The sequence below is a fragment of the Prorops nasuta genome, unplaced genomic scaffold (genome assembly GCF_024137725.1).
Source record: "Prorops nasuta isolate Cenicafe-Biocafe unplaced genomic scaffold, Cenicafe_Pnas_1.2 PNAS00027, whole genome shotgun sequence".
In the NCBI taxonomy this organism is placed as follows: Eukaryota; Metazoa; Arthropoda; class Insecta; order Hymenoptera; family Bethylidae; genus Prorops; species Prorops nasuta.
Genome location: NW_027116824.1, coordinates 1,038,164 through 1,061,857, shown reverse-complemented (window position 1 = coordinate 1,061,857; position 23,694 = coordinate 1,038,164). Strand labels below are relative to the sequence as shown.

General features: G+C 46.4%; 1 protein-coding gene across 1 annotated transcript in view; it reads left to right on the top strand.

Annotated features, from left to right (window-relative positions):
* The first annotated feature begins 9,618 nt into the window (after positions 1 to 9,618).
* LOC136782584 (POU domain, class 2, transcription factor 1-like) overlaps positions 9,619 to 23,694 on the top strand; it is a 93,250-nt gene continuing 79,174 nt past the window's right edge. Inside the window, exon 1 of the mRNA XM_066742099.1 lies at positions 9,619 to 11,538. Coding sequence (XP_066598196.1) covers positions 10,893 to 11,538 — 646 coding nt within the window. The 5' untranslated portion in view covers positions 9,619 to 10,892. The remainder of the gene's footprint in view (positions 11,539 to 23,694) is intronic.

Here is a 23,694-nt window from a genome sequence, read left to right as displayed (position 1 = left end):
ACACGCCCACGCGACTCGTCGACTAATTATCCAATGATGCAAGATTCAGCCGCACGGGACAGCTTCTTGCGTTGACGTTTGTGCGCGGACGCAACGCTACAATAAAGTATTCCGCGTCCAGCAGAAAGGGTCGCGAAGTCGCAGTACCATTAAGAGGAATATTATGGCCAGCTGCTCATTGTATTCAGATACGGCGAACGGGCATCCTGGGACCCTGCGGATCCTCGTAGACGCATTTTTCCGGGGCTTCGATGCAAAAGCTTATTTGCCATTCATAGAGGCGACTCTCCGCTGCTGCTATTACACCCACGTAAGCCGCGCTTTCTCGATTTGAATGAGCCACCGGCAATGAAACAGCGACGTTAATTTGCTAAATAATTTATGGCCGAATGCGCGTTTCGATCCTCGCGGTCCGGTCGATGGGAATTCGCCAATTATGAAATCGATACTTCTGTATGTGGCTGTGGGGAAATATTTGCATAAACAATTATCATATATTTAGCTCGAGAGAAGCGCGATAAATCGATGGTAAGCACGAAGGATTCTTTGCTGCACTTGGAGACTCTGGTCCTTGTAATGGTATTGGGAATATTCTTCCTTTCTCTCTTTAGTATATTATAAAAACCCAATTTCCTATCAGAGAGCCCATATTACTGCCAATGTGTACATATACTCTATATAAGAAGAAACGTTTCGTACAAGAGATTAGCCATTATCAGTCCGAGCTGTCTGTTTAACCCGCGATAAGTCGAAAATAGGAGGAAAATTAGCTTGGGTCCCTCCTCTTCTCGAGTAGCGGGCATAAAGCGTAGTTCCGAGAGCAATTTGAAAAGGAGCCAGGATCAATCGAGTTAAGTATCGGGTAATTACGTTTTACGTCGTCGCGTTTTAATCAAGAGAAATGGAGGCAGGGCCGAGGTGGATGAAAGTCGCGGACGACTTTCGCGGATAGTTCCATCATCGAGATAACGAAAAACCGATAAGGCGAGAGCTGCGAACTGGACGGGATTGACGAAGAGCCTCGGAGTGTGCGATGTACCAGCAGCCACTATTTTTCTGCTATTGCTGTATATACGTTGCTTTTGCTTAGCTTTGCTTCCCCCTCCCCCCCCCCCCCTCTTATTCTAGCTATATTGCCTAGCCAGGCATCCACGACGATCCAGGATTCCAGCTTTCGGGGGAAAATTCTACGCGCTCTGCCCCATCTCCTCCTCTCTCTCTCTCTCTCTGTCTTGTTCGGCGTTTCCCAAATTACAGGGCCAAATGTGCCGGGCCAACTGTCGACGAGAAAAAAAAACGTGACTGGGAGAAACATTATCGTCCACGCTCGTGCTCCCTTCAAACGTTCTCGTGCACTATGTATGTAGATGAGCGAGGATAAAGACTTTTTTGCCTATCGAGGATAATCAATATTTGCATCGAGCCACCTACCCATTCAAGAATCCGTGACGAAACGGTGGAAGACTCGCGTCACGGCTCGTTACTATCGTCCATTTGTCGATATAAGATATTATTTAGTGTTTCTAATTGTTTTTGTAAAATATTGGCAAATTCTCATGTATAAAAATTTATATTTATGGTAATAAGAACTGAATTATTAATTATTTCTGATCATTTACCAATGTTATTTGCATCTTCCCCTCGATTTACGTATAATAGATACTAACACACGAGTCGTGTAATCACGAAATCCCTTTTTCCTATCTCAATTAAATTCAAAGCCACAGCATCTATCGAGTCATCCCAAAAACTTCATATTTATTCCAATCGAATTTGATGTACAAGCCACATGAAACTGATCACAAAAAAAATTATCTAAAGAAATTACGATCTATCAACCCCTCGTTATCCACACCGAGCAACAAAATTTATTCGAGCAATTTACACGCGATCCCTACGTGTCACGAGAGTTTGTCGGAATTCCTCGTTATTAAAGCCAACAACAGTTTTTGCATGGAAATGAACGCATAAAAATTACTCCACATAATCATAACAATACTCCTCTTAATTATTTCGCACAATTCGAACGAGGAAGCATTTCCGTTAGCATTCGTGTTCGATAAAAACGCGAATTGGCGCCTGTATCAGCATACTATCATGCGATATTCCGTCGAGTTGCATCGAACTAGTGTTCCGAGGATCGAGGCAGCGTTGATGACTGGCGGCACGGCGCTTCGCTAATGTGAAAACTCCGGGACGTTAAGTGGCTCAAGTAGCAAAGTGTTGTTTGATGTGCACCGCCAGCTGGTGGGTGTTTATGCCACGCAACTGTGTGTATATACGCAACGCTACATGTGATTCCTTCGAGAGTCGTTTTAGACCGGAGCCGCCGCCTTATAATCGCGCCGGTACACCGTAACCGTCCCTCTCTCGATCCTCCTCGATCCACGCACAACGCCGCTCTGCATCCACTCGCGTGCGATATGCGTGTTGCGTGCGCGTGTTAAATGCTCGTACTTGCGACTAATGCGAGCACTTACGACCACACTCTGCCTCTCCAATACTGTCCTGCTGCTGAATTTCCTTATAAACGTATATGTCGAAGAGCGGCTGGATGTTGGCTACTGCCACACAGCCAACGAGCACGCGATCGAACGAACGAGTAAATTTGTGTCCGCTGGCTCGAGGCGTCGTCGCGTCAGAAATTTCCAGCTGTGCGCTGGAAGAAATTTCAACTCGCGCTCGGTCTAATGCAGGGACTCCGATCGATCGTATACCTCTCGAATGTCGCTTCGATTTAGAGATATGTATACACGTGTATATATATATATATATATATAGAACGTAACAGAGAGGTTATTAACGTTGGAATTAAAGACGACAGTGCGAGTTGTGTAAGAGCTGAGCCAGCGACGTTGGCAAAGTCGCGTGCAAAACGTTGTTCCAGCGATCGATGTCGCGTGCAATCGGCTATAAGCACGCGTGTACGCCCACGCGCGCGCACGCTTGGTTTGATGTATAAACATGGCGAGTGTACGTCGTGCTGCGGTGGTATTGTACGAGGAGAGTCGTAAACGACCAATTACCTTAATCCGGTGAATATTCCGTTGGATAAAAGCGACCGCGGCGTGGAAAAGGGACGAAAAGGGTTGGGGAGGGGGGAGGAGTAATTGACAAGTGCGAGAAGCAGGAAAGCTTCGCCGAGCAGGAGGTCACTCCACGTATATATATATATATGTCCACGAATCGTGGCGAATGCCAAGAATTCGCGCCATTTACCCACTTCTCGAATTCTCCCGAAGAACGCGCTCGCTCCCAATTAAGCATATTTGACACTGCGGTTCTTTCCAATAAAAAGCACCGTAATATGCGCGAGATGATTCTTTTCCACTGTCATTCTTGCGTGGGTGTATCTATATATATATATATATAGTAATGTGAACTATGACCCTAGCTACGAATCGATCGATACGAAAGGCACTGATACTCAAGATGTATTTTAATTAATAATTAATCAACACTCGAGTTATTTTCATATAAACGCGCGAATACCGGTGCTATTATTTATATTTCTGACTCGAGTAATTTATTTTAATTGATATTCCGCAACGGCCGCTTATGTTAGGGAAGGGAGAATTTTTATTCCTCGCATTCGAGCTATTTTTTATTGGATGACCGATTCGTCGAGCGAATTCCTGGTAGGACGCGGAAGGGGCCAGTATATATATATACGATCGTGCAGATACTCGCAATCGCACTGCTTGTTATTCCGTCGAATTTCAGCAGGGTCGGCCTTGATCCGTTAATTAGTACAAAAGGAACCGCTGATTTTCCAAGCACGAGTTGCGCTCCCTCACACGCGTAATGTCGAGAAAATTACCGAGCCGCCGTTGGTCGTAGTCACGCGCGCATGGACTCGTATACGCTATACCGGCGCGTTGTAAAATTGAGAGTTCCGTTTCTTTTAATTCAAGTTTCCGCGAACATCAGCGCTCTCCCGCGCGCGCAACACAGTACTCCTTGTAGCATCCTGCATTCGTTTTAACTTAATCGTAATGAATAACCATTGCGAATCTTTCCTCGCTTACTCCGCATCAGCCTTTATTATATTCCGATTCTAGTAGGTCGCTTTAACCGCGCTGGAAACTATATAATTGTGGCCTAACTACCTCTTTCTCTTTTTCTTAATAGTCCTTGGCGATAATATAGGTAGAGGCGAGTGTTAAAAGAGTTTGGTATATTTTTATCTCGTGTGTGTGAGTTGTCGAGGAAATTTATTTGTGTATCGAATAAGGTGCGAGCTTTGGTTAATTCTCTTTGATTCCATATACGTAATGGTAGGCATTGCAGAAAAGGGGGGGGGGGAGGAGTATTGTTGGAGGTTTTTCCTCTCGAGCACATTCGACCAAATAGCTTTGTTTATCGTCCCTTACGTGTAAATGGTAATATGCCGTTGAGACTCGCTCGGCCAGCAAGGGTAAATGTGAAGGGCAAACGAGAACTATCCGGAAAATGGAGAAAGGTCCGGGCTGACCGAAAGGGACTATTTGAAATTGCGGAAGACGGCTGCCGGTTTCCTTTGAACAGCCGATATTCTCCTTCGTACCGTTTCAAAACCAAAAACTCATTACCTACCTCTGCAGCCAGCTGAAATCTCTCCAATGGGATGCAAGCAGATATATATATATTTATAGTCTAACTCACGGTATAGATATTCGGTTATATATATATAGGTTGTACCTGTCAATTTCACGCCCTTGCCATGGCGCCGCTTAGATTAATGGTTTTCCCCAAAAACGCCTACGGAATATTCATTGTCCAAGCTCGAACTTGATTGTTGAATGACTCTTAAAATTTCACCTGCTGCCCCATGAGTTTGATTAAAAAGTAGATCGTACTCAAGCTTGCTCGGATGAACAGGTTTCTTTCTTAATAAAACCTGGCACCGGCTGAAAACTAGCCTCGATGTGTTTTCAGCAATATTTTAGCAACGACATTGAGGAAAAGAGAAAGATGGATCGTAAGCTGGACGAAGAAAAATTATAGGGGGTCGTAAAATCTGATATAAAAATATTTTCCAGTTTTGGCCTTTAATTTCGAGCAAAATTCGTCGAATAATATCCTGCTGTAAAATAATCGAGTGGCGCACGCCAGGCTACCTGTTCTTCAAGTAGATCCACAGGATGACGAGGAGTTTAGCTGTAAATTATCGTAGTTAACAGAGGATCCTCCTACACAGGTGAGCAGGTAACGTAGTCCTGAAGAGACCGTAATATATTCAACGACTAGGATGATCATTGCAAACCTGGTAGCGGCCGTTTGCCCCTTGAAACTGCATCCCTACAAATTGCTCACCGTTCGAAACCTAAATCCATGGATGACAAATGAAACGATGTTTTTTTGAAGTACAGAAAAGTAAGAAAAGAGGGCAGATATAGTTAAAAAAGTTCTCAGGAAGTTTTTGCGTTGAGAACGCTTGATTGTTAGCTGGTTCGATCCAACTTTTTGAAAACCTGCGAAGAATTTCAAATCTGCTATTTTTAAGTTGCCCGGAATGCCCACTTTTCACTACGTATATAACAATGTTAGAATTGTATAGGTGCGAAGGGAAAAAATCTTGAGATACAGCTTATTTTACGTGAGTACGTCGTGACCACTCGAGATAGAAGAATTCATAATTTTTTTAGGAAAAGAGGGAGGTAGTTAAGGGTGTTTCCATACACACGAATAGTCTGGAGGTTTTGCAAAGATTTCGAGATCGACCTACTTCCAATACGAGTCTGAGATTCGTCGAAGGAAAATAACATTTAACTGCACCTGGCCTCTAGAGCCCAATGACATATCGACAAGGGGTGTATATACTATAAAACGTTCCTGCGGAGAAACGTCTTTCTTTCTTCAAGAATCGCATGCTCCACTGGATCAAAGCCTCTAATTTTCCACGTAATAGTACGTTCTCGTGAAAAATAGAACTAGCATGCACTATTCAAAAGACCCAAGGAGTCTTTTTTACTATAACCCTGCTGGTCTAACCTATTAGCGATTTAATACACAAGAAAATCCAGTCTGACGTTTCATTGCTCGTTCCCCACAAAGCAAAGTCGGTATTTGATCAAAAAAATCCATTCTCCCTCAATTTTACCAAATTAAAAAAAAGAAAGAAAATCAAAATTTCCTAAAGCATATATTTATGCGAATAAAATATTGTATTGTCAAGCCTAATTTTTCAATGAAACATTGTCCATTTTTTTTAACGTGTATCAATAATGATAAAGATGTATTCATCGTCGAAAACAGATTTGAGATGAGAATGTAGAGCTATAGGGAAAGGGGGATAATGCTCTTTTGTCAAAGATTCCGTTCACAAGCAGTGTCGAGCCGGTCACTACTGTCGCTACTTGAGATGTCAGAAGCCGCAGGTGGCCGAACGCTGGCCTATACCATTCGCGTACAGTATTATAGGCTGGCTCTCCGAGAGAAGGGTCACAGGGTCAGGAAGCACACCAACCTGCCTCGCACTACAAAAGATAGGGACAAAATTATGACACCGTATTAGTCCATCAGGAAAATATTTCATCGTCCATATACCATACAGGTTAATTGAAAGATTGTAGAAATTTCGAAAGATTAAATGCGTGAGAAATGAGGGATCATTGCGACAGGAAGGAGGAACTCGTAATGATATTCATTTTCCCTCTGACGCACCTGTAAAGTAAAGGTCAGGTGTGTGCATTAGGAAGAACGTATCGAGTTAATCGACGTTGAGGGTCCTCGGTAATAAAGCGGCGTGTCGAGTGCAGGTAACTATAATTTCCATACACGGAGAGAGAGAGAGAGAGAGAGAGGGCTCCCCTCTGCAGACAGGTTCACCCCTTCGAATATGAAAAAGGGTGAGCATGACACCTGTATGGCGAGCTGTGCGTGTGCTAGTGCCGGGTCATGCAAATACCTGCTCGTGATGAATAAAAAAGAGGGTCCCAGGTCCCAAGCGTATGGTAAAGGGTTTAGCATTATTCAGATTAGGGTCCCGCCTGCGGTGTTTGAATGAGAGAGACCCTTCAAGCGCGTTACCGGGTCTTTTCGACTTTTAACAAGTGTCAATGGTCTGTTTAGGGCCGTGCCTGTAATCTTTCGCCACTCGGACCAATTGGCGTTAATGCGTATGTGTATAGGAGCCCGTAATTTAGAGTGTTTTTTTCTTTAATTTAGATGTGGACGCTGCGAAAGGTCGAAGAATAATTCGCCTCGTGTATTTGGCAGTATAACGTACTATACTTTTGGAATCAGAGCGTGTATAGAAATTATTCGCGCCTCTTTGGTGAATTCAGCTCAGTGGGGGCGTCATTAAAATCAATACTGGCTCGCTCTCCTTCGCCTTCTCTTTCTACGCGTCCATCCCTTACGTGTACCCACCCTTCAGGCTTTTCCCTCGCTCCGTCTCGGTCGCAGCCTCGGAGCCTCTGCTTCACCCTCTCTCTCTCTCTCTCTCTCGTCCACCCCCACCCCTCCCTCCATCCTCTTTCTCTCCTCGGCCACATTTCGCTCCTTCTTCCTTATCACTTCCATCCTCGTCGTTACTGCGACGAGAGGGTCAGTGAACGGTGGGGAACGTCCCTACTCCGATCCGGAGCGTGTGGCGTGGGAGAGACGTAGTTGTTGGTGGGGGATGACAGAGGGGCGAGAAAGACGAAAGCGTAGAAAAATGTAGGGAAAGTAAGGGAAATAGAGTGAATCGGGATAGAATAGAACGCGGCCCGGAGAGGGAGAGAAGGAGAGGGATATTTACAGAATTCAGAAATGAGAGGGGAGGGAATGGATCGCAGAGGGAGATGGAGGAATAAAAAGAGAGATGGTTGGCGACGTGTTCCAGAGAGGGGTTGAGAGGAGCGAGAGAGAGAGAGAGAGAGAGAGAGAGAGAGAGAGAGTGGTGAGGGAAAAGGGAGAGGGAGTGGGAAAAATTGGTGGATAAAGGGAAAAGAGAAGGGTGGTGGGGTGACGCGATAAGAGAGGCAGGGTGCGCGACTACGTTTGCGAGGTTAGGAACACGGTATACACGCGATAAGGAGTGGGGCCGGCGTTTCCATAGCCAATAAGAGTCTCTTTAAAGCACCCTTTTTGCAACGGCAGTGCGCATGTCGGATTCAAATCCGGGCGAGAGAGAGAGCTACTCTGCTCTCGGGGGGTGGAGAGGGTGCCGGTAGACGCGGCTGTATGGAAATATGATAGCGCGCGATAAGAAAAAGAGAAAGGGAGGAAAATACGCGGGAGGAGCCGAAGGTGCGCGAAGGTGAGGGAGCGAGGTGGTAAAAGGGTGGGGTGAACTCGCGACCAATAAAGCACCGGTTTTAAAGCGCTCCCTTTTTTTCCCTCTTCCCTCGCGTTCTTTTTCCTTATTCCTACCAACACCCACTGCGCATGCTAAATTCAAATCTTGGGAGTGGTGAGCGCTCCATGGATTTATGGAGATATGATAGGTTCTCCTCTTTCGCGAGATATGGCGGCCAGGCTCTTACGTAACACTCTAGTCGAGTCTAAAGATCCGTCCAAAATTCAGACTCCCTTGCAACAATTCTTCTCTCTCTCTCTCTCTCTCTCTCTCTCAAATATTCACCATTTTCAATAATCCTCCTACGGCTCTAGAAAAATTATTCATTGTACAGAGTATTCTTCAGGAGTACACTACCCTTCCTAGAAGAACCCCTCGCAAGCACCAACGTCCCTAGGAAATTAAAGAGAATTTTCTTTCAAAGTACAGTACTCTCGCCAAGAATCGATCGTTACTCTTCGTACCACGGAGTTTCGTGCATATAAAAGAGCAGGAAGGGATGATGGCTATTGGTGGAGCGTGGAGGATATGCAGACGAGTTGGGCCTTCCTCTTTTATCCGGAGCGGGATAGTCGGTGGACGGCACGAGGTAAAAAGGCGAGCTCGCGAGAGATCTCGCGTTCTGAAACTCGGTGGGTCTGGTATCCGGGCGGAGTCGCGTAGCGCAGAGTTCGCTGCGGGATTGGCCGCGAGTTCCCCACCGTGTTTGACGGCACCCCCACCGTCCTGGTCGGAGCTGGTGTGCCGGCCGGTGTCGCACATCCGATTCCTCTCTCTCTCTCTCTCTCTCTCTCTCTCTCTCTCTCTCGGTCGCACATGCGGACTCTCTTTCGCACGGATTGCCGCTCTCCCGCCAGCAGCGGCGGAGCGGCCAGATCCACGGAGCGCGCCACCCCCACCGCCAACGGCCCCCGGCCCCCGGCTCGAGAGCTGCTCGCCTTAGCCGTTGCCGCTCTCGCCGGCGGGCGGCTTCCACAGGCCCTCTAGTGTAGCTGCACACATGCACGCGACAGCATCTAACCGCCGACACCGCCGACGCAGCCGCCTTTGCTGCTCGCCGCCGCCACCGCCGCCGCCGCCGCCGCCGCCGCTCTTGTCGTCGTCGTCGCCGTTGTCGTCGACGTCCTCCTCGTTCTCCTCCTCGTTCTCCTCCCCGTCGTCGTCGTCGTCGTCGTCGCCGTCGCCGTCGCCGTAGTTCCCATCGACGCTGCTTCTCCCTTCGTCAAAATTGTCGCGATCTCGCGATAACCGACACGCGATACTCATCGGACCACCACGCCGATTAATCATCGTTCCGAACGATAACCATCTTCGACCTTTACGATTTCTCTCACCTTGGTCCTTTCGCATAATCTCTTCTTCTGTGTACACTTGTTTCTTTTTCTCTTTCTCTCTTTCTCTAACGAAGCCTCTATTTCAATTTCTCCCCCTTTTCCCCACCCTTTCGAAATCCTCCACATCCCCGGAAGACACGTGTCACGGTATATCCGGCGAATGTTGGAGAAATGCGACGACGCTGCGTAAATTACACTTGAACATTTGGAAATGATCGGTGACCGGTAGTGTGTGGTGCGCGGTGCGGTACATTTGGATAATCGAACGCACTGTTTTACTGTGGAATTTGGCAATTTGTGTGAAAAGTGGCGAATAGTCGGCGAAGGATTGTTTGAACGGATTTGGTGATTGCGACAAATGACAGTAGAGGGATCGGTGATTTCTGGTCTTATTGACATTCCTGCATCGGTTCTCGGAGTTTTGCAGCTATCAGTGTGGATTAATTGAGAGGAGAGGGAACGTTTTCGCACGCGCAGGATTCGGTGGAGGATCTTGGGTGATGCTTGACAGTTGTGGCTTTTGTTAGTTTTTCACGTGGTCAAACTGGCTTTTGACAGAAGCGTCGCGGTGACAGCGCCACCGCGGCAGCGCAATGCAACAGGGGCAGACGATAGAAGAATTTTTGTGTGGATAACGACCGACAGCAGGTGTTTCGCATTAAGGTGACGGATTCTAGTAGTACGTACATTGCTCGGGAGTGTTTGTGCACTTTTGGAATATAAACCTCTCTTTGATGTGTCGTTAAAAGTAACTGACGGAGGAGTATAATAGCTTTAAGGAGAAGTAGGTGCAGGTTCTTCTGGGAGGGAATAACGAGAGAACAAAAGAGAGGAGAGAGAGATAGAGTTGAGAGAGAAAAAAGCCATAGGCGAAGATATTTGGAAAGAGAGCGAGGATCGGTCACGCAAGAGTGAAAGGAGAGGCGAGCACGTTGGATCTCGCGGCGTTGAGTTCTTACGGGGGCGTATCGGGTCCCAGGGTCGCGGTGGCGGGTACCGGGGTCCTAGCGCTACCCGGCCTGATACCCGACAAGGGTTTATCATCGCCCGGAAGCCAGTCGAAAATAAAGTCCGCAGGGCTGGCGGGTCTCGACAGCGAGGCGGTGCGCCGTTGGGTCGCCGAGGCTGCACGGACAGTTCGGCAGATCCCGCCTCCGGTGCTCGTACCATCGAGCTCCCATCAATTGCACCTGCAGCAGCAACAACATCGCCAGCAACAAACGACGCTCCGACAACGCCACGAGTCTAGTCCTCCGTTACTGGTAGCCTCCCCGTTCGTCCTGCCAAGCTCGATGACGCAAACGCCCAGTATGCACCTGCTGGAGAACAATAACTTGGTCGAGGTTGCCATGGCTCAACAGCAGCATCAGCCTCAGTCCCAGTCCCAATCTCAGTCCCAGCAACAACATCAGCAGCAGCACCATCATCAGCAACAGCTCCACCAGCAACAGCAGCAAAAGCAGAAGCAGAACAGCCCCACCAATAACAACACCATCGAGGCTTGGAGGTCGATTCAGGGTGGCCATCAATGGTGGAGTCCGGCCAGTGGCGTTCACCAGGAGCAGCAACAGCAGCTCACCTCGATGGTCCAGGTGACGACTCAGGCTCAGACTCTGCCCCCGAGCAGCCTGTGCGTCCAACTGCAGAGGCATCAGACCCAGACTCATCAGTCCCACTCGGAGATCGATCAGCCTCTGGATTTCTCCGTTGGCTCTCTTCAGCAACAGAGACTGCACCCTCGCGCGAGGACGATGCACGAGCGCCTGCAGAGCAGACTGCGCGACAACAACAATGGTACCGCCACCGGACAGAAGATGATGAGGAGCACCGGAAGCGGACGCAGTTATAGTCCTAGCGAGGCTAGCAGCAGTAGTAGCGAGGACGAGGGTGTCTCCACTGGTGGAAGCCCCTCGGGCCCTCTGCGAGGTGCTGAAAACGGTCAGTGCAAAAAACTTTCCGCCCTCTTTATCTTTCCTCTTCTCCGTATCGCCAAGATTGCCAAACTTTCGCTAAACTATCCAGTGATCGATAACCGCTCATCGCCGAAGCGGAGGAACCACATTTTTCCTTTTTCAGCTCCTCCACCGAGATACTTATTCGCGACTAATTATTTCACCTCCTCGTGCAAGCGTCGGATAGTCTCCTTAACGACTTAACGTTAACGTTAATAAAGATAAGAAAACTCTTAACGACGCTGCGACCATATAATAATTAGATAATAAAATAGCATCGAATATCACGGTAATAGTCGCGTCACAGGTGGCGCGAACACGTTCTTCCCTTTTACACACCGGAGCCTACAGGTTTTCTGGTAATCTCTCCTTCCACGCTCTCGGTGTATACGCCGATTATCTATCGACTATCTTTTTTGGATGAAGCTAGTCAATAACACCAATATGATATAGATACCGGTTTGCTTAGGTAAATACACTACGTCGACACATCTCGTATCTTCGGGTAGTGTAATAAATAGTTCAAACGCGATATAGTCCACGAAGAGAGCCATTCTGAAAAAAATCTAGAAAAGTCTCTTGTACGATATAAACGTTCTTCGCGCTTCTTATCGCATCGACGAATGTCCATAGATTGTTTGCTTTAATAATCACCAATGATCGTTGATATCTTTTTCATCGAGCCTTCTCCTTATCCCGGCTATAATTATGATCGAGGCGTTATCTGTCGATGCATTAGCGTGGAAAATGCAGCTCTTCTTATTACGCACTCCGAGAATATTAGAAGAATCAATGATATCGTATCAGCGGTGCGCGATAAAAGGAATAAAAAAGTGGGGAAGGCGTACACAAAATGTATAAATGGTTTCCCGGAATGCTTAATACCTGCTGCCATACTCGTTGCATAATCCAGCCTATTTTGTCGAAAATATATATACAATCCGAGGTATCTTTTGTTTCGTTATACATCTCGTAAACGTTCAACCTGCTATGTAGAGGTGATAATACTTATCGAGGCTCGATCGAGCGAACGAAAGTTTTATATTTGTTTGCAACAGCCAGCGACGGTCCGCCGAAGCATTAGAAAGTAAAATTGTGGTTCGCGTGATTATTATATTGTGAGCCTCGTTGAAAAACAGCTTTTCATAGTTCCTGACGTTTCAATCTGTTTCGCGCGATAATTTTACTATAAAAATTATACTACCTTCGCTCCGAAATATTGGCCAAGTTTTTATTGCGAACCAACGGGATAAAAATTACGATACAGCCCTTCGCTAAAATATATAGTTCCTCCGAATGTTTGCTCGGAGCTCGTCGGGTTTTCTCTGGAAAGAGTGCTGCGCGGATAGGAATTATACGTTTACATATGTGTATATACATACGTATACATATACATATATATATATATATATATATATAGATTATCTCGCGTGTTCTCGATGACCGATCATGTGGGATTTAAATGTTCGTTCGAGGTACGGTTGTCTCGACGTTGGAACATGATACGTTACCGGGACCGCCAGAGTAGTCCGCCTTGGTTCATTAGTGTATCACCTTATGAACGAGAGAGCATGGAGCGATCGTTTCAGCCCCGTCGGACTATTCGCGTGCGGAAAATTAGACGGCCGGCTTCCGATTCGTGAGGCTGGCAGTTCTCTCTTTCTTTCTTTTCTCCTTTTCCTAAACCTTTCTACGTATATACAAAGAGAGACGAGTGTGTGTTTGTGATCAATGACTGCGGGCCTCGCGAGTCAATTCTCTCCTGCATTTCCTCGAATCTGAATCATCCGACTAATTTCTATAAATTCGTCCGGTCCCAATCTCATTTAGCTTCTCGCGGAGACTACAAATTACGAATTGGCACTTTTATCATTGTTTTTCGTCGTTCGCAACGTATCATTATACTCTTCTATATCTATATATGTGGATTTCTGGACTAATTCCAATTTAAAGCTTAAATTTTGTAAAAAATAATTGTTTATAAAGTAAGAGGCTTCGGAATATTTCAAACGCGGATCACGCATATATATATATATATATATATATATAGCTCTTTATCAAGCTCGCGTCGTCACTCGAAGAACGAAGGCTTGGCAAAGGTGAGATAAAAAAAATGACGGCGTATATATGTGAAGACGCGAAGCGAACGGAAATGAGGTCCTCGTTTGACTAATACGTGTCCCACGCCCGTGTCAATTTCGACCGTGAACGACGAAACGCAAACTTGCATGAATAATCACAGCTCCGGCCTGGCCGAGCACATATATGCTTTAAGATTACGCCAGTTCCTCCAAATCGCGTAGGAATATGGAGTAAAGAGGTGATTTGTTTTTTTATCTTCGAGATTAGTACTGTAAACGATCGAGATAATATGGATTCGTCATTCGTGTTATTAACACTTTCCATACGACGCTGCTAAGCCGATGAATATTACCGATATAGACCTTCCTCTTCTTCATCTTCTTCTTCATCGTCAACAAGCTCGATGGTATTTTCTCGAGACTCGACTTGTACGTTTAATAAAGAATTAATTAATAATTTGGACATCAAGCGAACAACGTACACTCAGCACACTTATATCCAATAAGAACTCTGTTCAGAAAGAAATCAGCCAGTTTACAGTTATAACGACCATACCATGTGGTTCCACGTACGAAAATGTGAGTGGAATCGACATTAATGCGATTTTAATAAAATTCTTTGTTTCCGACGAGCCGGAAGCACCTCGTCTGTTTTGGTCTTACATAACATCAACTATATATATATATATATATACATATACATACACGAATGCTTATTTGCATTGTCCAGTGGGTATCCGATTATATCCTTTGCTCGACTACGAATTAATGACTATAGCGTAACCCGTTGGAGATGCTTCGGGCTACTTCTCGAAATCCCTTTCATTATACCGGGCGGCGCTCACACGCGTGCTACCAACTCTGACAATGGATACACGTGGGTATATATACACGTATACAAGGTGACCTTAAATCGGGTCGTCGAAGGAGCACCGTCCAAAAAAATGAACCCACGCTCAGGTGCGTACCTCTTCAGGATCCTCCTGATTTTTATCGTTGGACTATATATATTTATCCCTGGTCAATAACACGAGAACACGAAATTACTCGGAGGTTAGGTTAGGGTGTTTCCGCGTGCAGCGAGGCACATGCCTAACCTGTTACATCAGAGCACACGCTCGCGGGTACGAAAAAGCTCGGGTACGTGACCCAGACCAGACGTAAGTTTTAGCGTGGCTTCGTGTGGGTGAAGGAGATGGCCGGTCGGTCGGGGGAATGGGGAATGAGAATGGGAGTGCGGGGATTCCCGATGGTGGGTAAGGTTGCCTTTGGTATACTAGCTATAGGCGAGAGAAGCTGTGGTCGGATAAGGAAGGCATCGTACGTATGTAGTATACGTATATATATATATATATATAGGTATAGCGTAGCTCGTGGCAGGTAAGCCGTCGGATAAATCTCACCTTGGATAGGTCAGGCTGGGCCAGAAGGATTCCAATAAGGAATGAGAACCGTGCAGGGGTCACGTGGTACTGCCGGTGGCTCTTTCGTCTCCTCTTCAACCCCTTACTCCCCCCCCCTCTCCTACTCTCTTTCACTATATACCTACTTTCTCATTCCGTGCCTCCTTTCTTCGCTACCGACGTCTTGTCGGATAGGCCTCCTAACCCTTGCTCGCATCTTACCTCTCTCCACTCGGCACGGTAGCCTCTCGCTCTCTTCGGAGACTCTCCTTGCGCGCAAACACAAACACACACACACGAACGGCCGCACCAGACAAATCACCGCGACACGCGACCGCCTCTCTCTCTCTCTCTCTCTCTCTCTCTCTCTCTCTCTCTCTCTCGCTTCCCTTTAAACATTCAGTCGCTCGGAATATCGTCCCTTTCTCCAAACCCAACCTCGTCCCTCCGTTACAATCTCTAAACTTTCGCTGATATCTTTACGAAGCTTGGCGCCACTCGAGAACCATCTCGAACGATTCTCCTGGCATACATTTCGTTTAATTTGTTTTATATGCTGAAATTGGATTAACTATAGTCGAGTGATATCATTGTCAGCGTCGTTGGTACCACCAAGCGTGCAATGTAATCATGAATTTATGCTCGTTGATTGGTATTGTCGTCATGGGGATCTGTTGGGAGAGAAACATGAAAAAACGTATGAAACTCTTATATATATATATATATATATGGAAGACAGTAAATCAGAGTGTATGCGTATATATATATATATATATAGTTAGCCATAATATATGGACTACGATATACCGATGACATTGCTGGTCGAAACTATTTCATCAATAACGTATCCTCGTCGTTTGGGTTGGTGGCACAACGAACACCGTCCCGCAGTGACACGTTCATTCCTCGCAGAAATAATTTAGAAGCTGCAATCTCTCTGGAATACCTTGAAACTCGCGCGTTTGATTTGTTTCGTTGGCGAGTGGATTATTGCCGCGGTTGTGGCGCAGCATGCAAATTATGACTTGCACGGTTGGTCCCTTTGTGGAGTTGATACTATCTCCCGTATATCGATGACTGCTGCGATGTTGAGCGAGCGGATGGACTCGGCAAGAGGAGCTGCTCGCTCGACCTTGCCGTGGCACATTGGAAAAGGAAATGCAGTTCTCATAATGAAACTTATAATGGCACGTACAGTGCAGAGCGATAATGCGTCGAACACGGCTCACCGACACGTAAAGGCCGAGCGGTTCGCCACGAGGTACGTACTTTCACACGAGAACGCTTCGCGCAGTCTTCCTCGCATCTCGAGAGATCCGCCAATACATATATATATATATATATGTGCGGTATATCGGCGTGCGCTCGCTCTAAAAATAGCTGCTGCTCCCGACTGCTCTCGTTACGCTATCATCATCATCATCATTCCCTGTTATATTTAAAGCTAAACAATCACCGATGAGAATGCAAATTGGAATAATAAATGCTGACGCAGCCGATACGGAATTTAATCAACGATCGTCGATAAAGTTTCGGTCGTTTTTATCGTGGAGCGGATTAATGGTGAACGATCGTCGAGGGGAGGGGGTAGCAATAAGGGGTGAAAGAGACGAGCGGTTCCGAGCGCTCGTCCAGTGCGAGTCGCGGCTGTGACGGACGTTGGGTCTCGCGCGCGTTAGGACGGCCGTCTCCGCTTTCAAGGACCACGCGTGCGTTTACGCCTGGTGAGTCGCCAGTCGGATAAATGATGCAAATTACCATATTCATTGGACTCGTGGATGCCTCCGTCGGCACAGGTGAGCCGCTCGCGCCCTATTTGGCGATATAGCCTATGCTGATTCGACGTAGCGTCGCGGCCAACTCTCGGAATCGCGCAACGGTTAAAAGGACGAGCTGCATAATCCAGCGCTCGGACTCGTTCGCTCGATGGAGTGAATTATTCTTTCCACGCAGTCCCGCTCGTCACGCTCCGCGCGCGGGTCTCGGGCCTATCCACGCGGCTGCACTGGGATTTCGCCAAAGTCTTCCATCCTCTGTATGTATATGTGTGTATTCGCTCGTACACATGGAGCCGGCTGTCCAATAATAATCGACCGATGGATAACACGGGCTCGTTGAAGAGGAATTGATTGCCACGGAAAAATATCCGAATAATAAAGCGGTGGAATGCAGCGTACACGCTGAAGAGGAATGATAAAAAAATTAGCCGTGCAGCCAGAAGAGAAAGATGGCCACTGCGCGGACGGCAGAAGCGAGCGATTCTCACGCTTGTGGAAGCTCAGCGTTTTCCATCCACCTTGGACCTCGTCAGCAGGCATTTGAAACGCGTCGAAACGATTGCGTGAATATAAGCGTGAATCAGAATTGTACGAGCGCGCGAGACACGTATGTATGTTTCTCCGATTTGCTCCGTGGCCACGGGTGATGATCCTGGTTCATCGATCAGGAATGTGAGGACAATATCGTAGATCTTGCTGCTCCAAGGAGCCAGGAAGTTGCTGATGAGATTTCAGTGTAAAAAAATTGTGAAAATGCTAGTTTCTTCCTGGTCGGTGACAACGAGATTCTCGCTTGTCTCTGCTATGTGTATATGAGTCACTCGTGCGAGGATTCAACGAAAGTTTTGGGAATTGAAGGATTTTCGCGGGATGCGGCAACAATGAGAAGAGTTATCGATCTTGTGGCGAACACGGAAGGCTACACCGCAGCAGCGGAACGATAAAGCGACCGGAGTCGATCGTTAGGTTGTTCGAGAGCTCGCTGTGGCCTTTGCGGTTGCTCATCTGGTCGCGAGCGTCTTTAATTGAACGCGTCATGCGGGTTTTCATAGATTCCACGTGCTCTATGCCATCTGTTCTCTCGAGTCTGTATATATGCAAATCGATAAGACGCTTGATTCCAGGATACTGCACAATCGTACTGGCAAAATCGGCATTTTCACGCACACGACTATGTATAATACAAGCTTACGAACAGAGTACGAGATGCGAGTTGGAAAGACGTTTCCTGGCGGCTTTCTCTCTCTCTCTCTTCCCCCCCTCCCCCCCCCCCCCCAGTGATTTACATTGACCACGCTAATGAGCGATTCCGATTGGGGTATAATAAACAATTTGAGTCGTGCGATATTGTGCAAGTACGAGCCGCGAGTTATGCGTTCCTTCGGCATTTCTTTCATTTCCCAGCGTGCGTCACACTGTTTAATCAGCCTATATATATTGAGCATTGTCGGAAATCCTAGGAGCATTTGCATTTTAAACGCGCGGAGGATGAATTTCGAAATAAATCGTCGCTGAGTAGCGTTCTTTTCCCGGAGGACGTTTTCCTGGTGTGTGTACATATAGCACGAGCAGTGGAAGTGATTGGTCTCATTACGACGGATCGAGGAGGCTTTTGAAGAGGGAGGGTGGAAGGGGGGATGCGTTGCGTGCGGGTGGTCGTTTCAAATTTCGCGCCATTATGAGTCAGCAGCACGAGACCCTTCTCCGCGGGACGGTGATCATTTTAACTAAAGTTAATGTCGGTGTACACAGAAACAGGCGTTTCGCGGCTAATGCCGGAGAAACGGCACCGAGTGGCACATCCTGCCTCATGTATTCAAATTAAAGCACGCAACGTTAAGGCTAAAGTGTAGCGCTAATGATAATGGCGAGAAACGACTCGGAGATAGAGAGAAAATTCTACAGCTTCGTTGTCCTTGTCGTCTAGAGTCATGCTCGTTATTCCCTCCTCTTCCCCCCCCCCCCCTCTCTACACTTCCCTCCGCTAGCTTCGCAAACTTCGCAGAAAATCATCGAGAGCTTCGAAGCTTTTCACCGCGCGCTTTTATCGCCTTATCGGACTCGTTAGCCTTATTATTTCCAAAAAGAAATTCGTTTCGTAAGATTGCGCAAGAATTGTATAACAAAATTACGTAATTCATCGGTGCTAAAGCGTTGCATATAAATTTTCATTGTAATACTAATTAGTTAAGATTCTAATTATTGTATTATATAAGTTATAATATGAGAAGGTTTTTAATGGGTTAAAAGCGCCGTCGGACTTTTACCTCAGACGATGCGTAACTCGACGATCGAAAGAACGATCGAATGATTGTGATAAAGGAGAGGAGTGCCAGGAGAGATTTTCTGCTGCGAGTCTCGAGTATGTGCGGTTTCCGGATGGAAATACAGGAAGAGCGAGAGAGAGGAAGATGTTTTTCGGGCCGAGGACCGGGAGGGACGGAGTGGTTCGAGCATGGCTATAAAATAATGACGTGCATGGTTCTGGTGCTCTTAATGTAATTTTAATAACTGGATAAATAAACATAAGCGTAATTTGATTCCGGATGTGGTACGATGAGCGGTCTCGATAAAGCATATAGCGTAATGGCTCGACTTGGAAAATATCGCGCGTCTTGCTCGTTTCGGTAGAATCGTCTCCTTTCCTTTTTCCACTTGGCACGTGCGCGCGAGTCTCGTCCTCCTTATTCGTTGCGTGAGTGCGTGCCCGCAGCCATGTTATTTCGCAGTTTATGCAACGTATGCTAATAAACGCGTCGAGCATTCCCCAAATCATGAATATATATTCAGCTGCTGCGCTATGCTGCTGTCGTTGCATATACTCTTTTTTCTCCTTATCTCCTTCTCCCCCCCTCCTCCCTAAAAGCCTCTTCATTTTTCGCACAACAATTTACTTTCGACGCATAAATACTTTAACGTGCTGGCGACAGCTCTTTCATTGATAAATCACACTTTTCTCGCATTTATAGATTTTTAATTACGAGCGCGCCAGCGTTTAGGAGCTCGTAAAGGCAGAAATGAAAAACTGCTGGATACTTTGCAAACTCGGTTTACCTTGCGGTTCTCTCATTGTGTCCCGGTGTGCGGGAAGAAAACCATGAGAAAGTCTGTCCACGTCACGAAATCATGCTGTATATAGATAAGATCGAAACGAGTGGTAATTATGGCATTTAAAAGCACGCTGAATTTGTCTAAAAAAGAAAAATAACATGTTCTGGTGTCTCTCAGTCCAGTTTTGCCCGAGCTCGTTTTTCTGTTTCTCGTTCTATCTTGAAGAATATTATTCTTCTGTTCCTCAAAGCTTCGATATCTGCATGAAAGGTAGAATATAGGTACATATATACAGCACAACTTTGAGATCGATCGCTTCAACCTCTAATTTCAATGATTAACGAGTTTGCATAGCATGAAAATCAGCAGAATTTTCTTCATCATTCAAACATACATACATATACACATAGGATTTTGGCTAGAACGGAGGAGGGGGGGAGGGGGGGGGGGGGGGACGATTCGATTAACGAGCCAAGCGTAAAATCTCTCGAATCTAAAATGCATGAACTTGGATGGTTGGAGAAGCGCGAGGAAAGAGTTGGCAGCTCGTCGAGTCATTTCGATGATGGATGGTGGAGCAAGTACGTGGCGTAATACAGGAATCACTGATCTCTTCAACCCCGGCTGTATCGAGATCGAAACGCAAATTCCCAATCTGGAATCATGTGGTCCGTCGTTAATTAGTCAGAGTTACACGAGAGACTCCGCCGGCTGGGCGATTTATTCCTTTCTGCCTTTTCCTTTCTTACCCCCACCCCCCTCCTCCACACCCTCATATCAACGATTTTCTTATTACGCAACGCTCGTAGTGCAACGCGCGTTACGGTTTAAGAATGCGAGCGATTACAGCAGGACGAGCATGGATATATTATTATATTTCGTATGCATATGCGCGCGCACACATGCATATACATAAAGCGGCAATCTAGATGGGTCCGATTAGGCCTCCCCGTCCATCCGTCCGTTCGTGCATCGCGTGGTTACCAGTGCGGATTACACGCTTTTTCTGGATTTTCTACCCACCGACTCAGCCATTGTCAACCGCACTTTTAATTAGCCCACCGTTAATGCGAACTGGATGGCTCCCTTATCTGATCCGTTTCCGGCGAATCAAGAGAATTATTTCCGCGCGCATGCAAATACCGACGAATAAAGGCAAATCCAGTTACGCTTCCGGCGTGATTCCGATAAAACTCCTGCAAAATCGTGACCGACGATTATCAATCTGATATTTATATGCATGGCAAGAACGTGGTTTCCATCAAACGCAACAACAAAGCTTCCCATGCACCGATAACGAATTACGTGCTTCTATCATTCGGAGCAACCTTATTACCGCACGTTGTTTCCACAGTTATTATTTCCTAGGAGGGGGGATAAGAGGCGAGGTGAGAAGTCGAAGCATCGATGCATTGGTACAAGCGGCGCTTTTATATTCTCACCGAAACCATTAGCCGAGTTTCTTTCCGCTAATACATCCGCCGAGGAAAGAAATTTCAGAGAAAGAAAGAGAGTTCCGCAGTTTTTTTTTCAACGCTGGCCATTCTAATGGCCGTTGGAGCATTATTTTCGTGAAGGTTTGCCTAAATCGTTCGTGGTTAATCCATTTTTACCGTTGCTTATTGTGTAGACTTTTTCCGAGCAGATTTTTTGTCGCGATCGGCACGATCCGTCCCCTTTGTAAATATAACGAATGTTCGGTGTTCGACTTACTCTCTTTCTCCCTCTCTCTCTCTCTCGCGTATGATAACTATGATGAAAACGCTAAAACGCGCGACAGGTTGCTCCAGACGATGATCGCATTTATGATGATATCTCCGGCTCGCGGTAGTTCATATTAGGTAACTTAACGAGTTAAGCGTGCTTAACGGCGCGTTCAGCAGTTCCTCGGGATTAACTGGCCGTGCCTAAACGCGCTAATACATTACAGTATACCCTGGCTATCTGGAGGGACCGAGGTAATTAACCCCAAACTTTGGTCCATCGTATATTTTAATAAAAGAATCACGAGTGAGAGAATTTTGTTCGTTCTTAAATTCCACTTTGTTCGTTTCATCATTATAGGAATCTTGCTCCGAGCGTCCAAACTGTGCATATTTAGAATTTTTGACAAAATATATATATATTTGCAACACAGATATAGTCTGGTTTCTATAGAAAAATTCTGTAGACAGTGAATGAATCATTTTCATGATAAATATGCATTTCTACTCGAGAGGAGAATACAGCGACAGATGGATATATGAAAAGCATTCCAATTTAGGGGTTCTAATATATATAGACTGCGTTAGTGTTTACGCGGAGCTGCGGAAAGGGTTGCAATTATTTGGAAAGGGACACGTGCCAGGGATTCTATATATATATATATATGATGGATTCTGTAATTCGTGCGATTGTTGTTGACGAAGAAGCTGGATAGCTATAGAGAGAGAGAAAGAGAGACGTTGCGTCGAGGATAAAACTATATGGGAATAAAGTGGTGAAAAAAATAAGGCTCAAGAGGATCGAGTGCCCGTTTGAACAGTTGACGGATAAAACGACATCGCACCGAAGGATTCTGCATAAGCAATCCCTAAAACGGCTGCCGGCTGCTTAACGGAGCGATTCGAAGCACCGGCGCGGCGTTCCAGGTGGTACCGATAGTCGATACTGCAAATCGATCGTAACAAAAGTCAACAAGATCGTTGGCTTGTTACGTTGCTTTATGTTATAGTTTCCTTTTAAAACAGCCGCTATACGATGCTCGCTTGACAGCGTGCTCCTTATTTATCTATGTGGAAAAATCTGTATTTTTCGAAAGTATCAAGTTAGAAAGTATATTGCAAATCCTAAGAAGCATAATGTTTTATAACAATGTCGAATTCCAACAAGGAGTTTTTTCTTCTTTCAAGAATAAGAGAAACCAAGCTCTTTTCAATTTTATCCGCTTTTAATTAGTTTTCTTATTGTTGTGATCGCCCGCAGTATCCAAGCGTATGAAAATATCGCTGTGTATATACCGTTCATTGCTTTTTTCACAGGGGACTATAGCGAGTTTATCGCGATCCTCCTCCCGACCGTAAGTCCTGCGAATTTAAAATAAAGAAAAGCATGAATAGTTTCTCGGAATGATTAGATAGATTCAAAAGGTTGGAGAATGAACGATCGCTTCATGGTTGGAGGGAGGTCCTGGAATCCATCTTGCTCTCGGGTCGAATATTTCGCGAGCAGCTTGAAAAATCGCTCGTCGTCGCTGGCTAAACTCTCTCCTGGCACGAAATGCGTGCTGCAGCAGAGCGCGATCGCTTACTTTTTTGCCTACGTAACTCTCATTTTGATCAATTTGACTTTTTTGTCTGGGCGGCAACCGTTGACTTTACTGCCCGTGCTCGGCCTCTATCGTCTCTTCTCGTCTCGTCTCGTCTCGTCTCGTTTGCCTCGCCACGACGCTGCCTGCATTTCCTACTTACTCTTTTCCGTTCTCCCTCGCCTCTCCTTCCCCCTTTTTATGGCCCGCTGATTACCTTTCTCAATAAAGCTGCTTCCTACATATATATACTGCGTCCCTCTCTCGCATGCATACGCGCGCGCCTAATCTTCGCCCCCCTCCCCCTCCTCTTCCTGCCCTACGTTGATCCCTGTTGCCCCGGGTGACTCACGACGAGCACTCGCACTCGAACACGGACCTCTCACTCGTGGCTCTTTCTTCCAACTTCGAGTTCGAGCCACTTGGAGTGCGTACTCCGGACAGACACTCGCCGAATGGCCGCTGACGGATTATCACCCAAGGCGGCAATGACAATCGGTCTCTCTCTTTTTCTCACCGCGACCCGACTCGACTATTACGCGT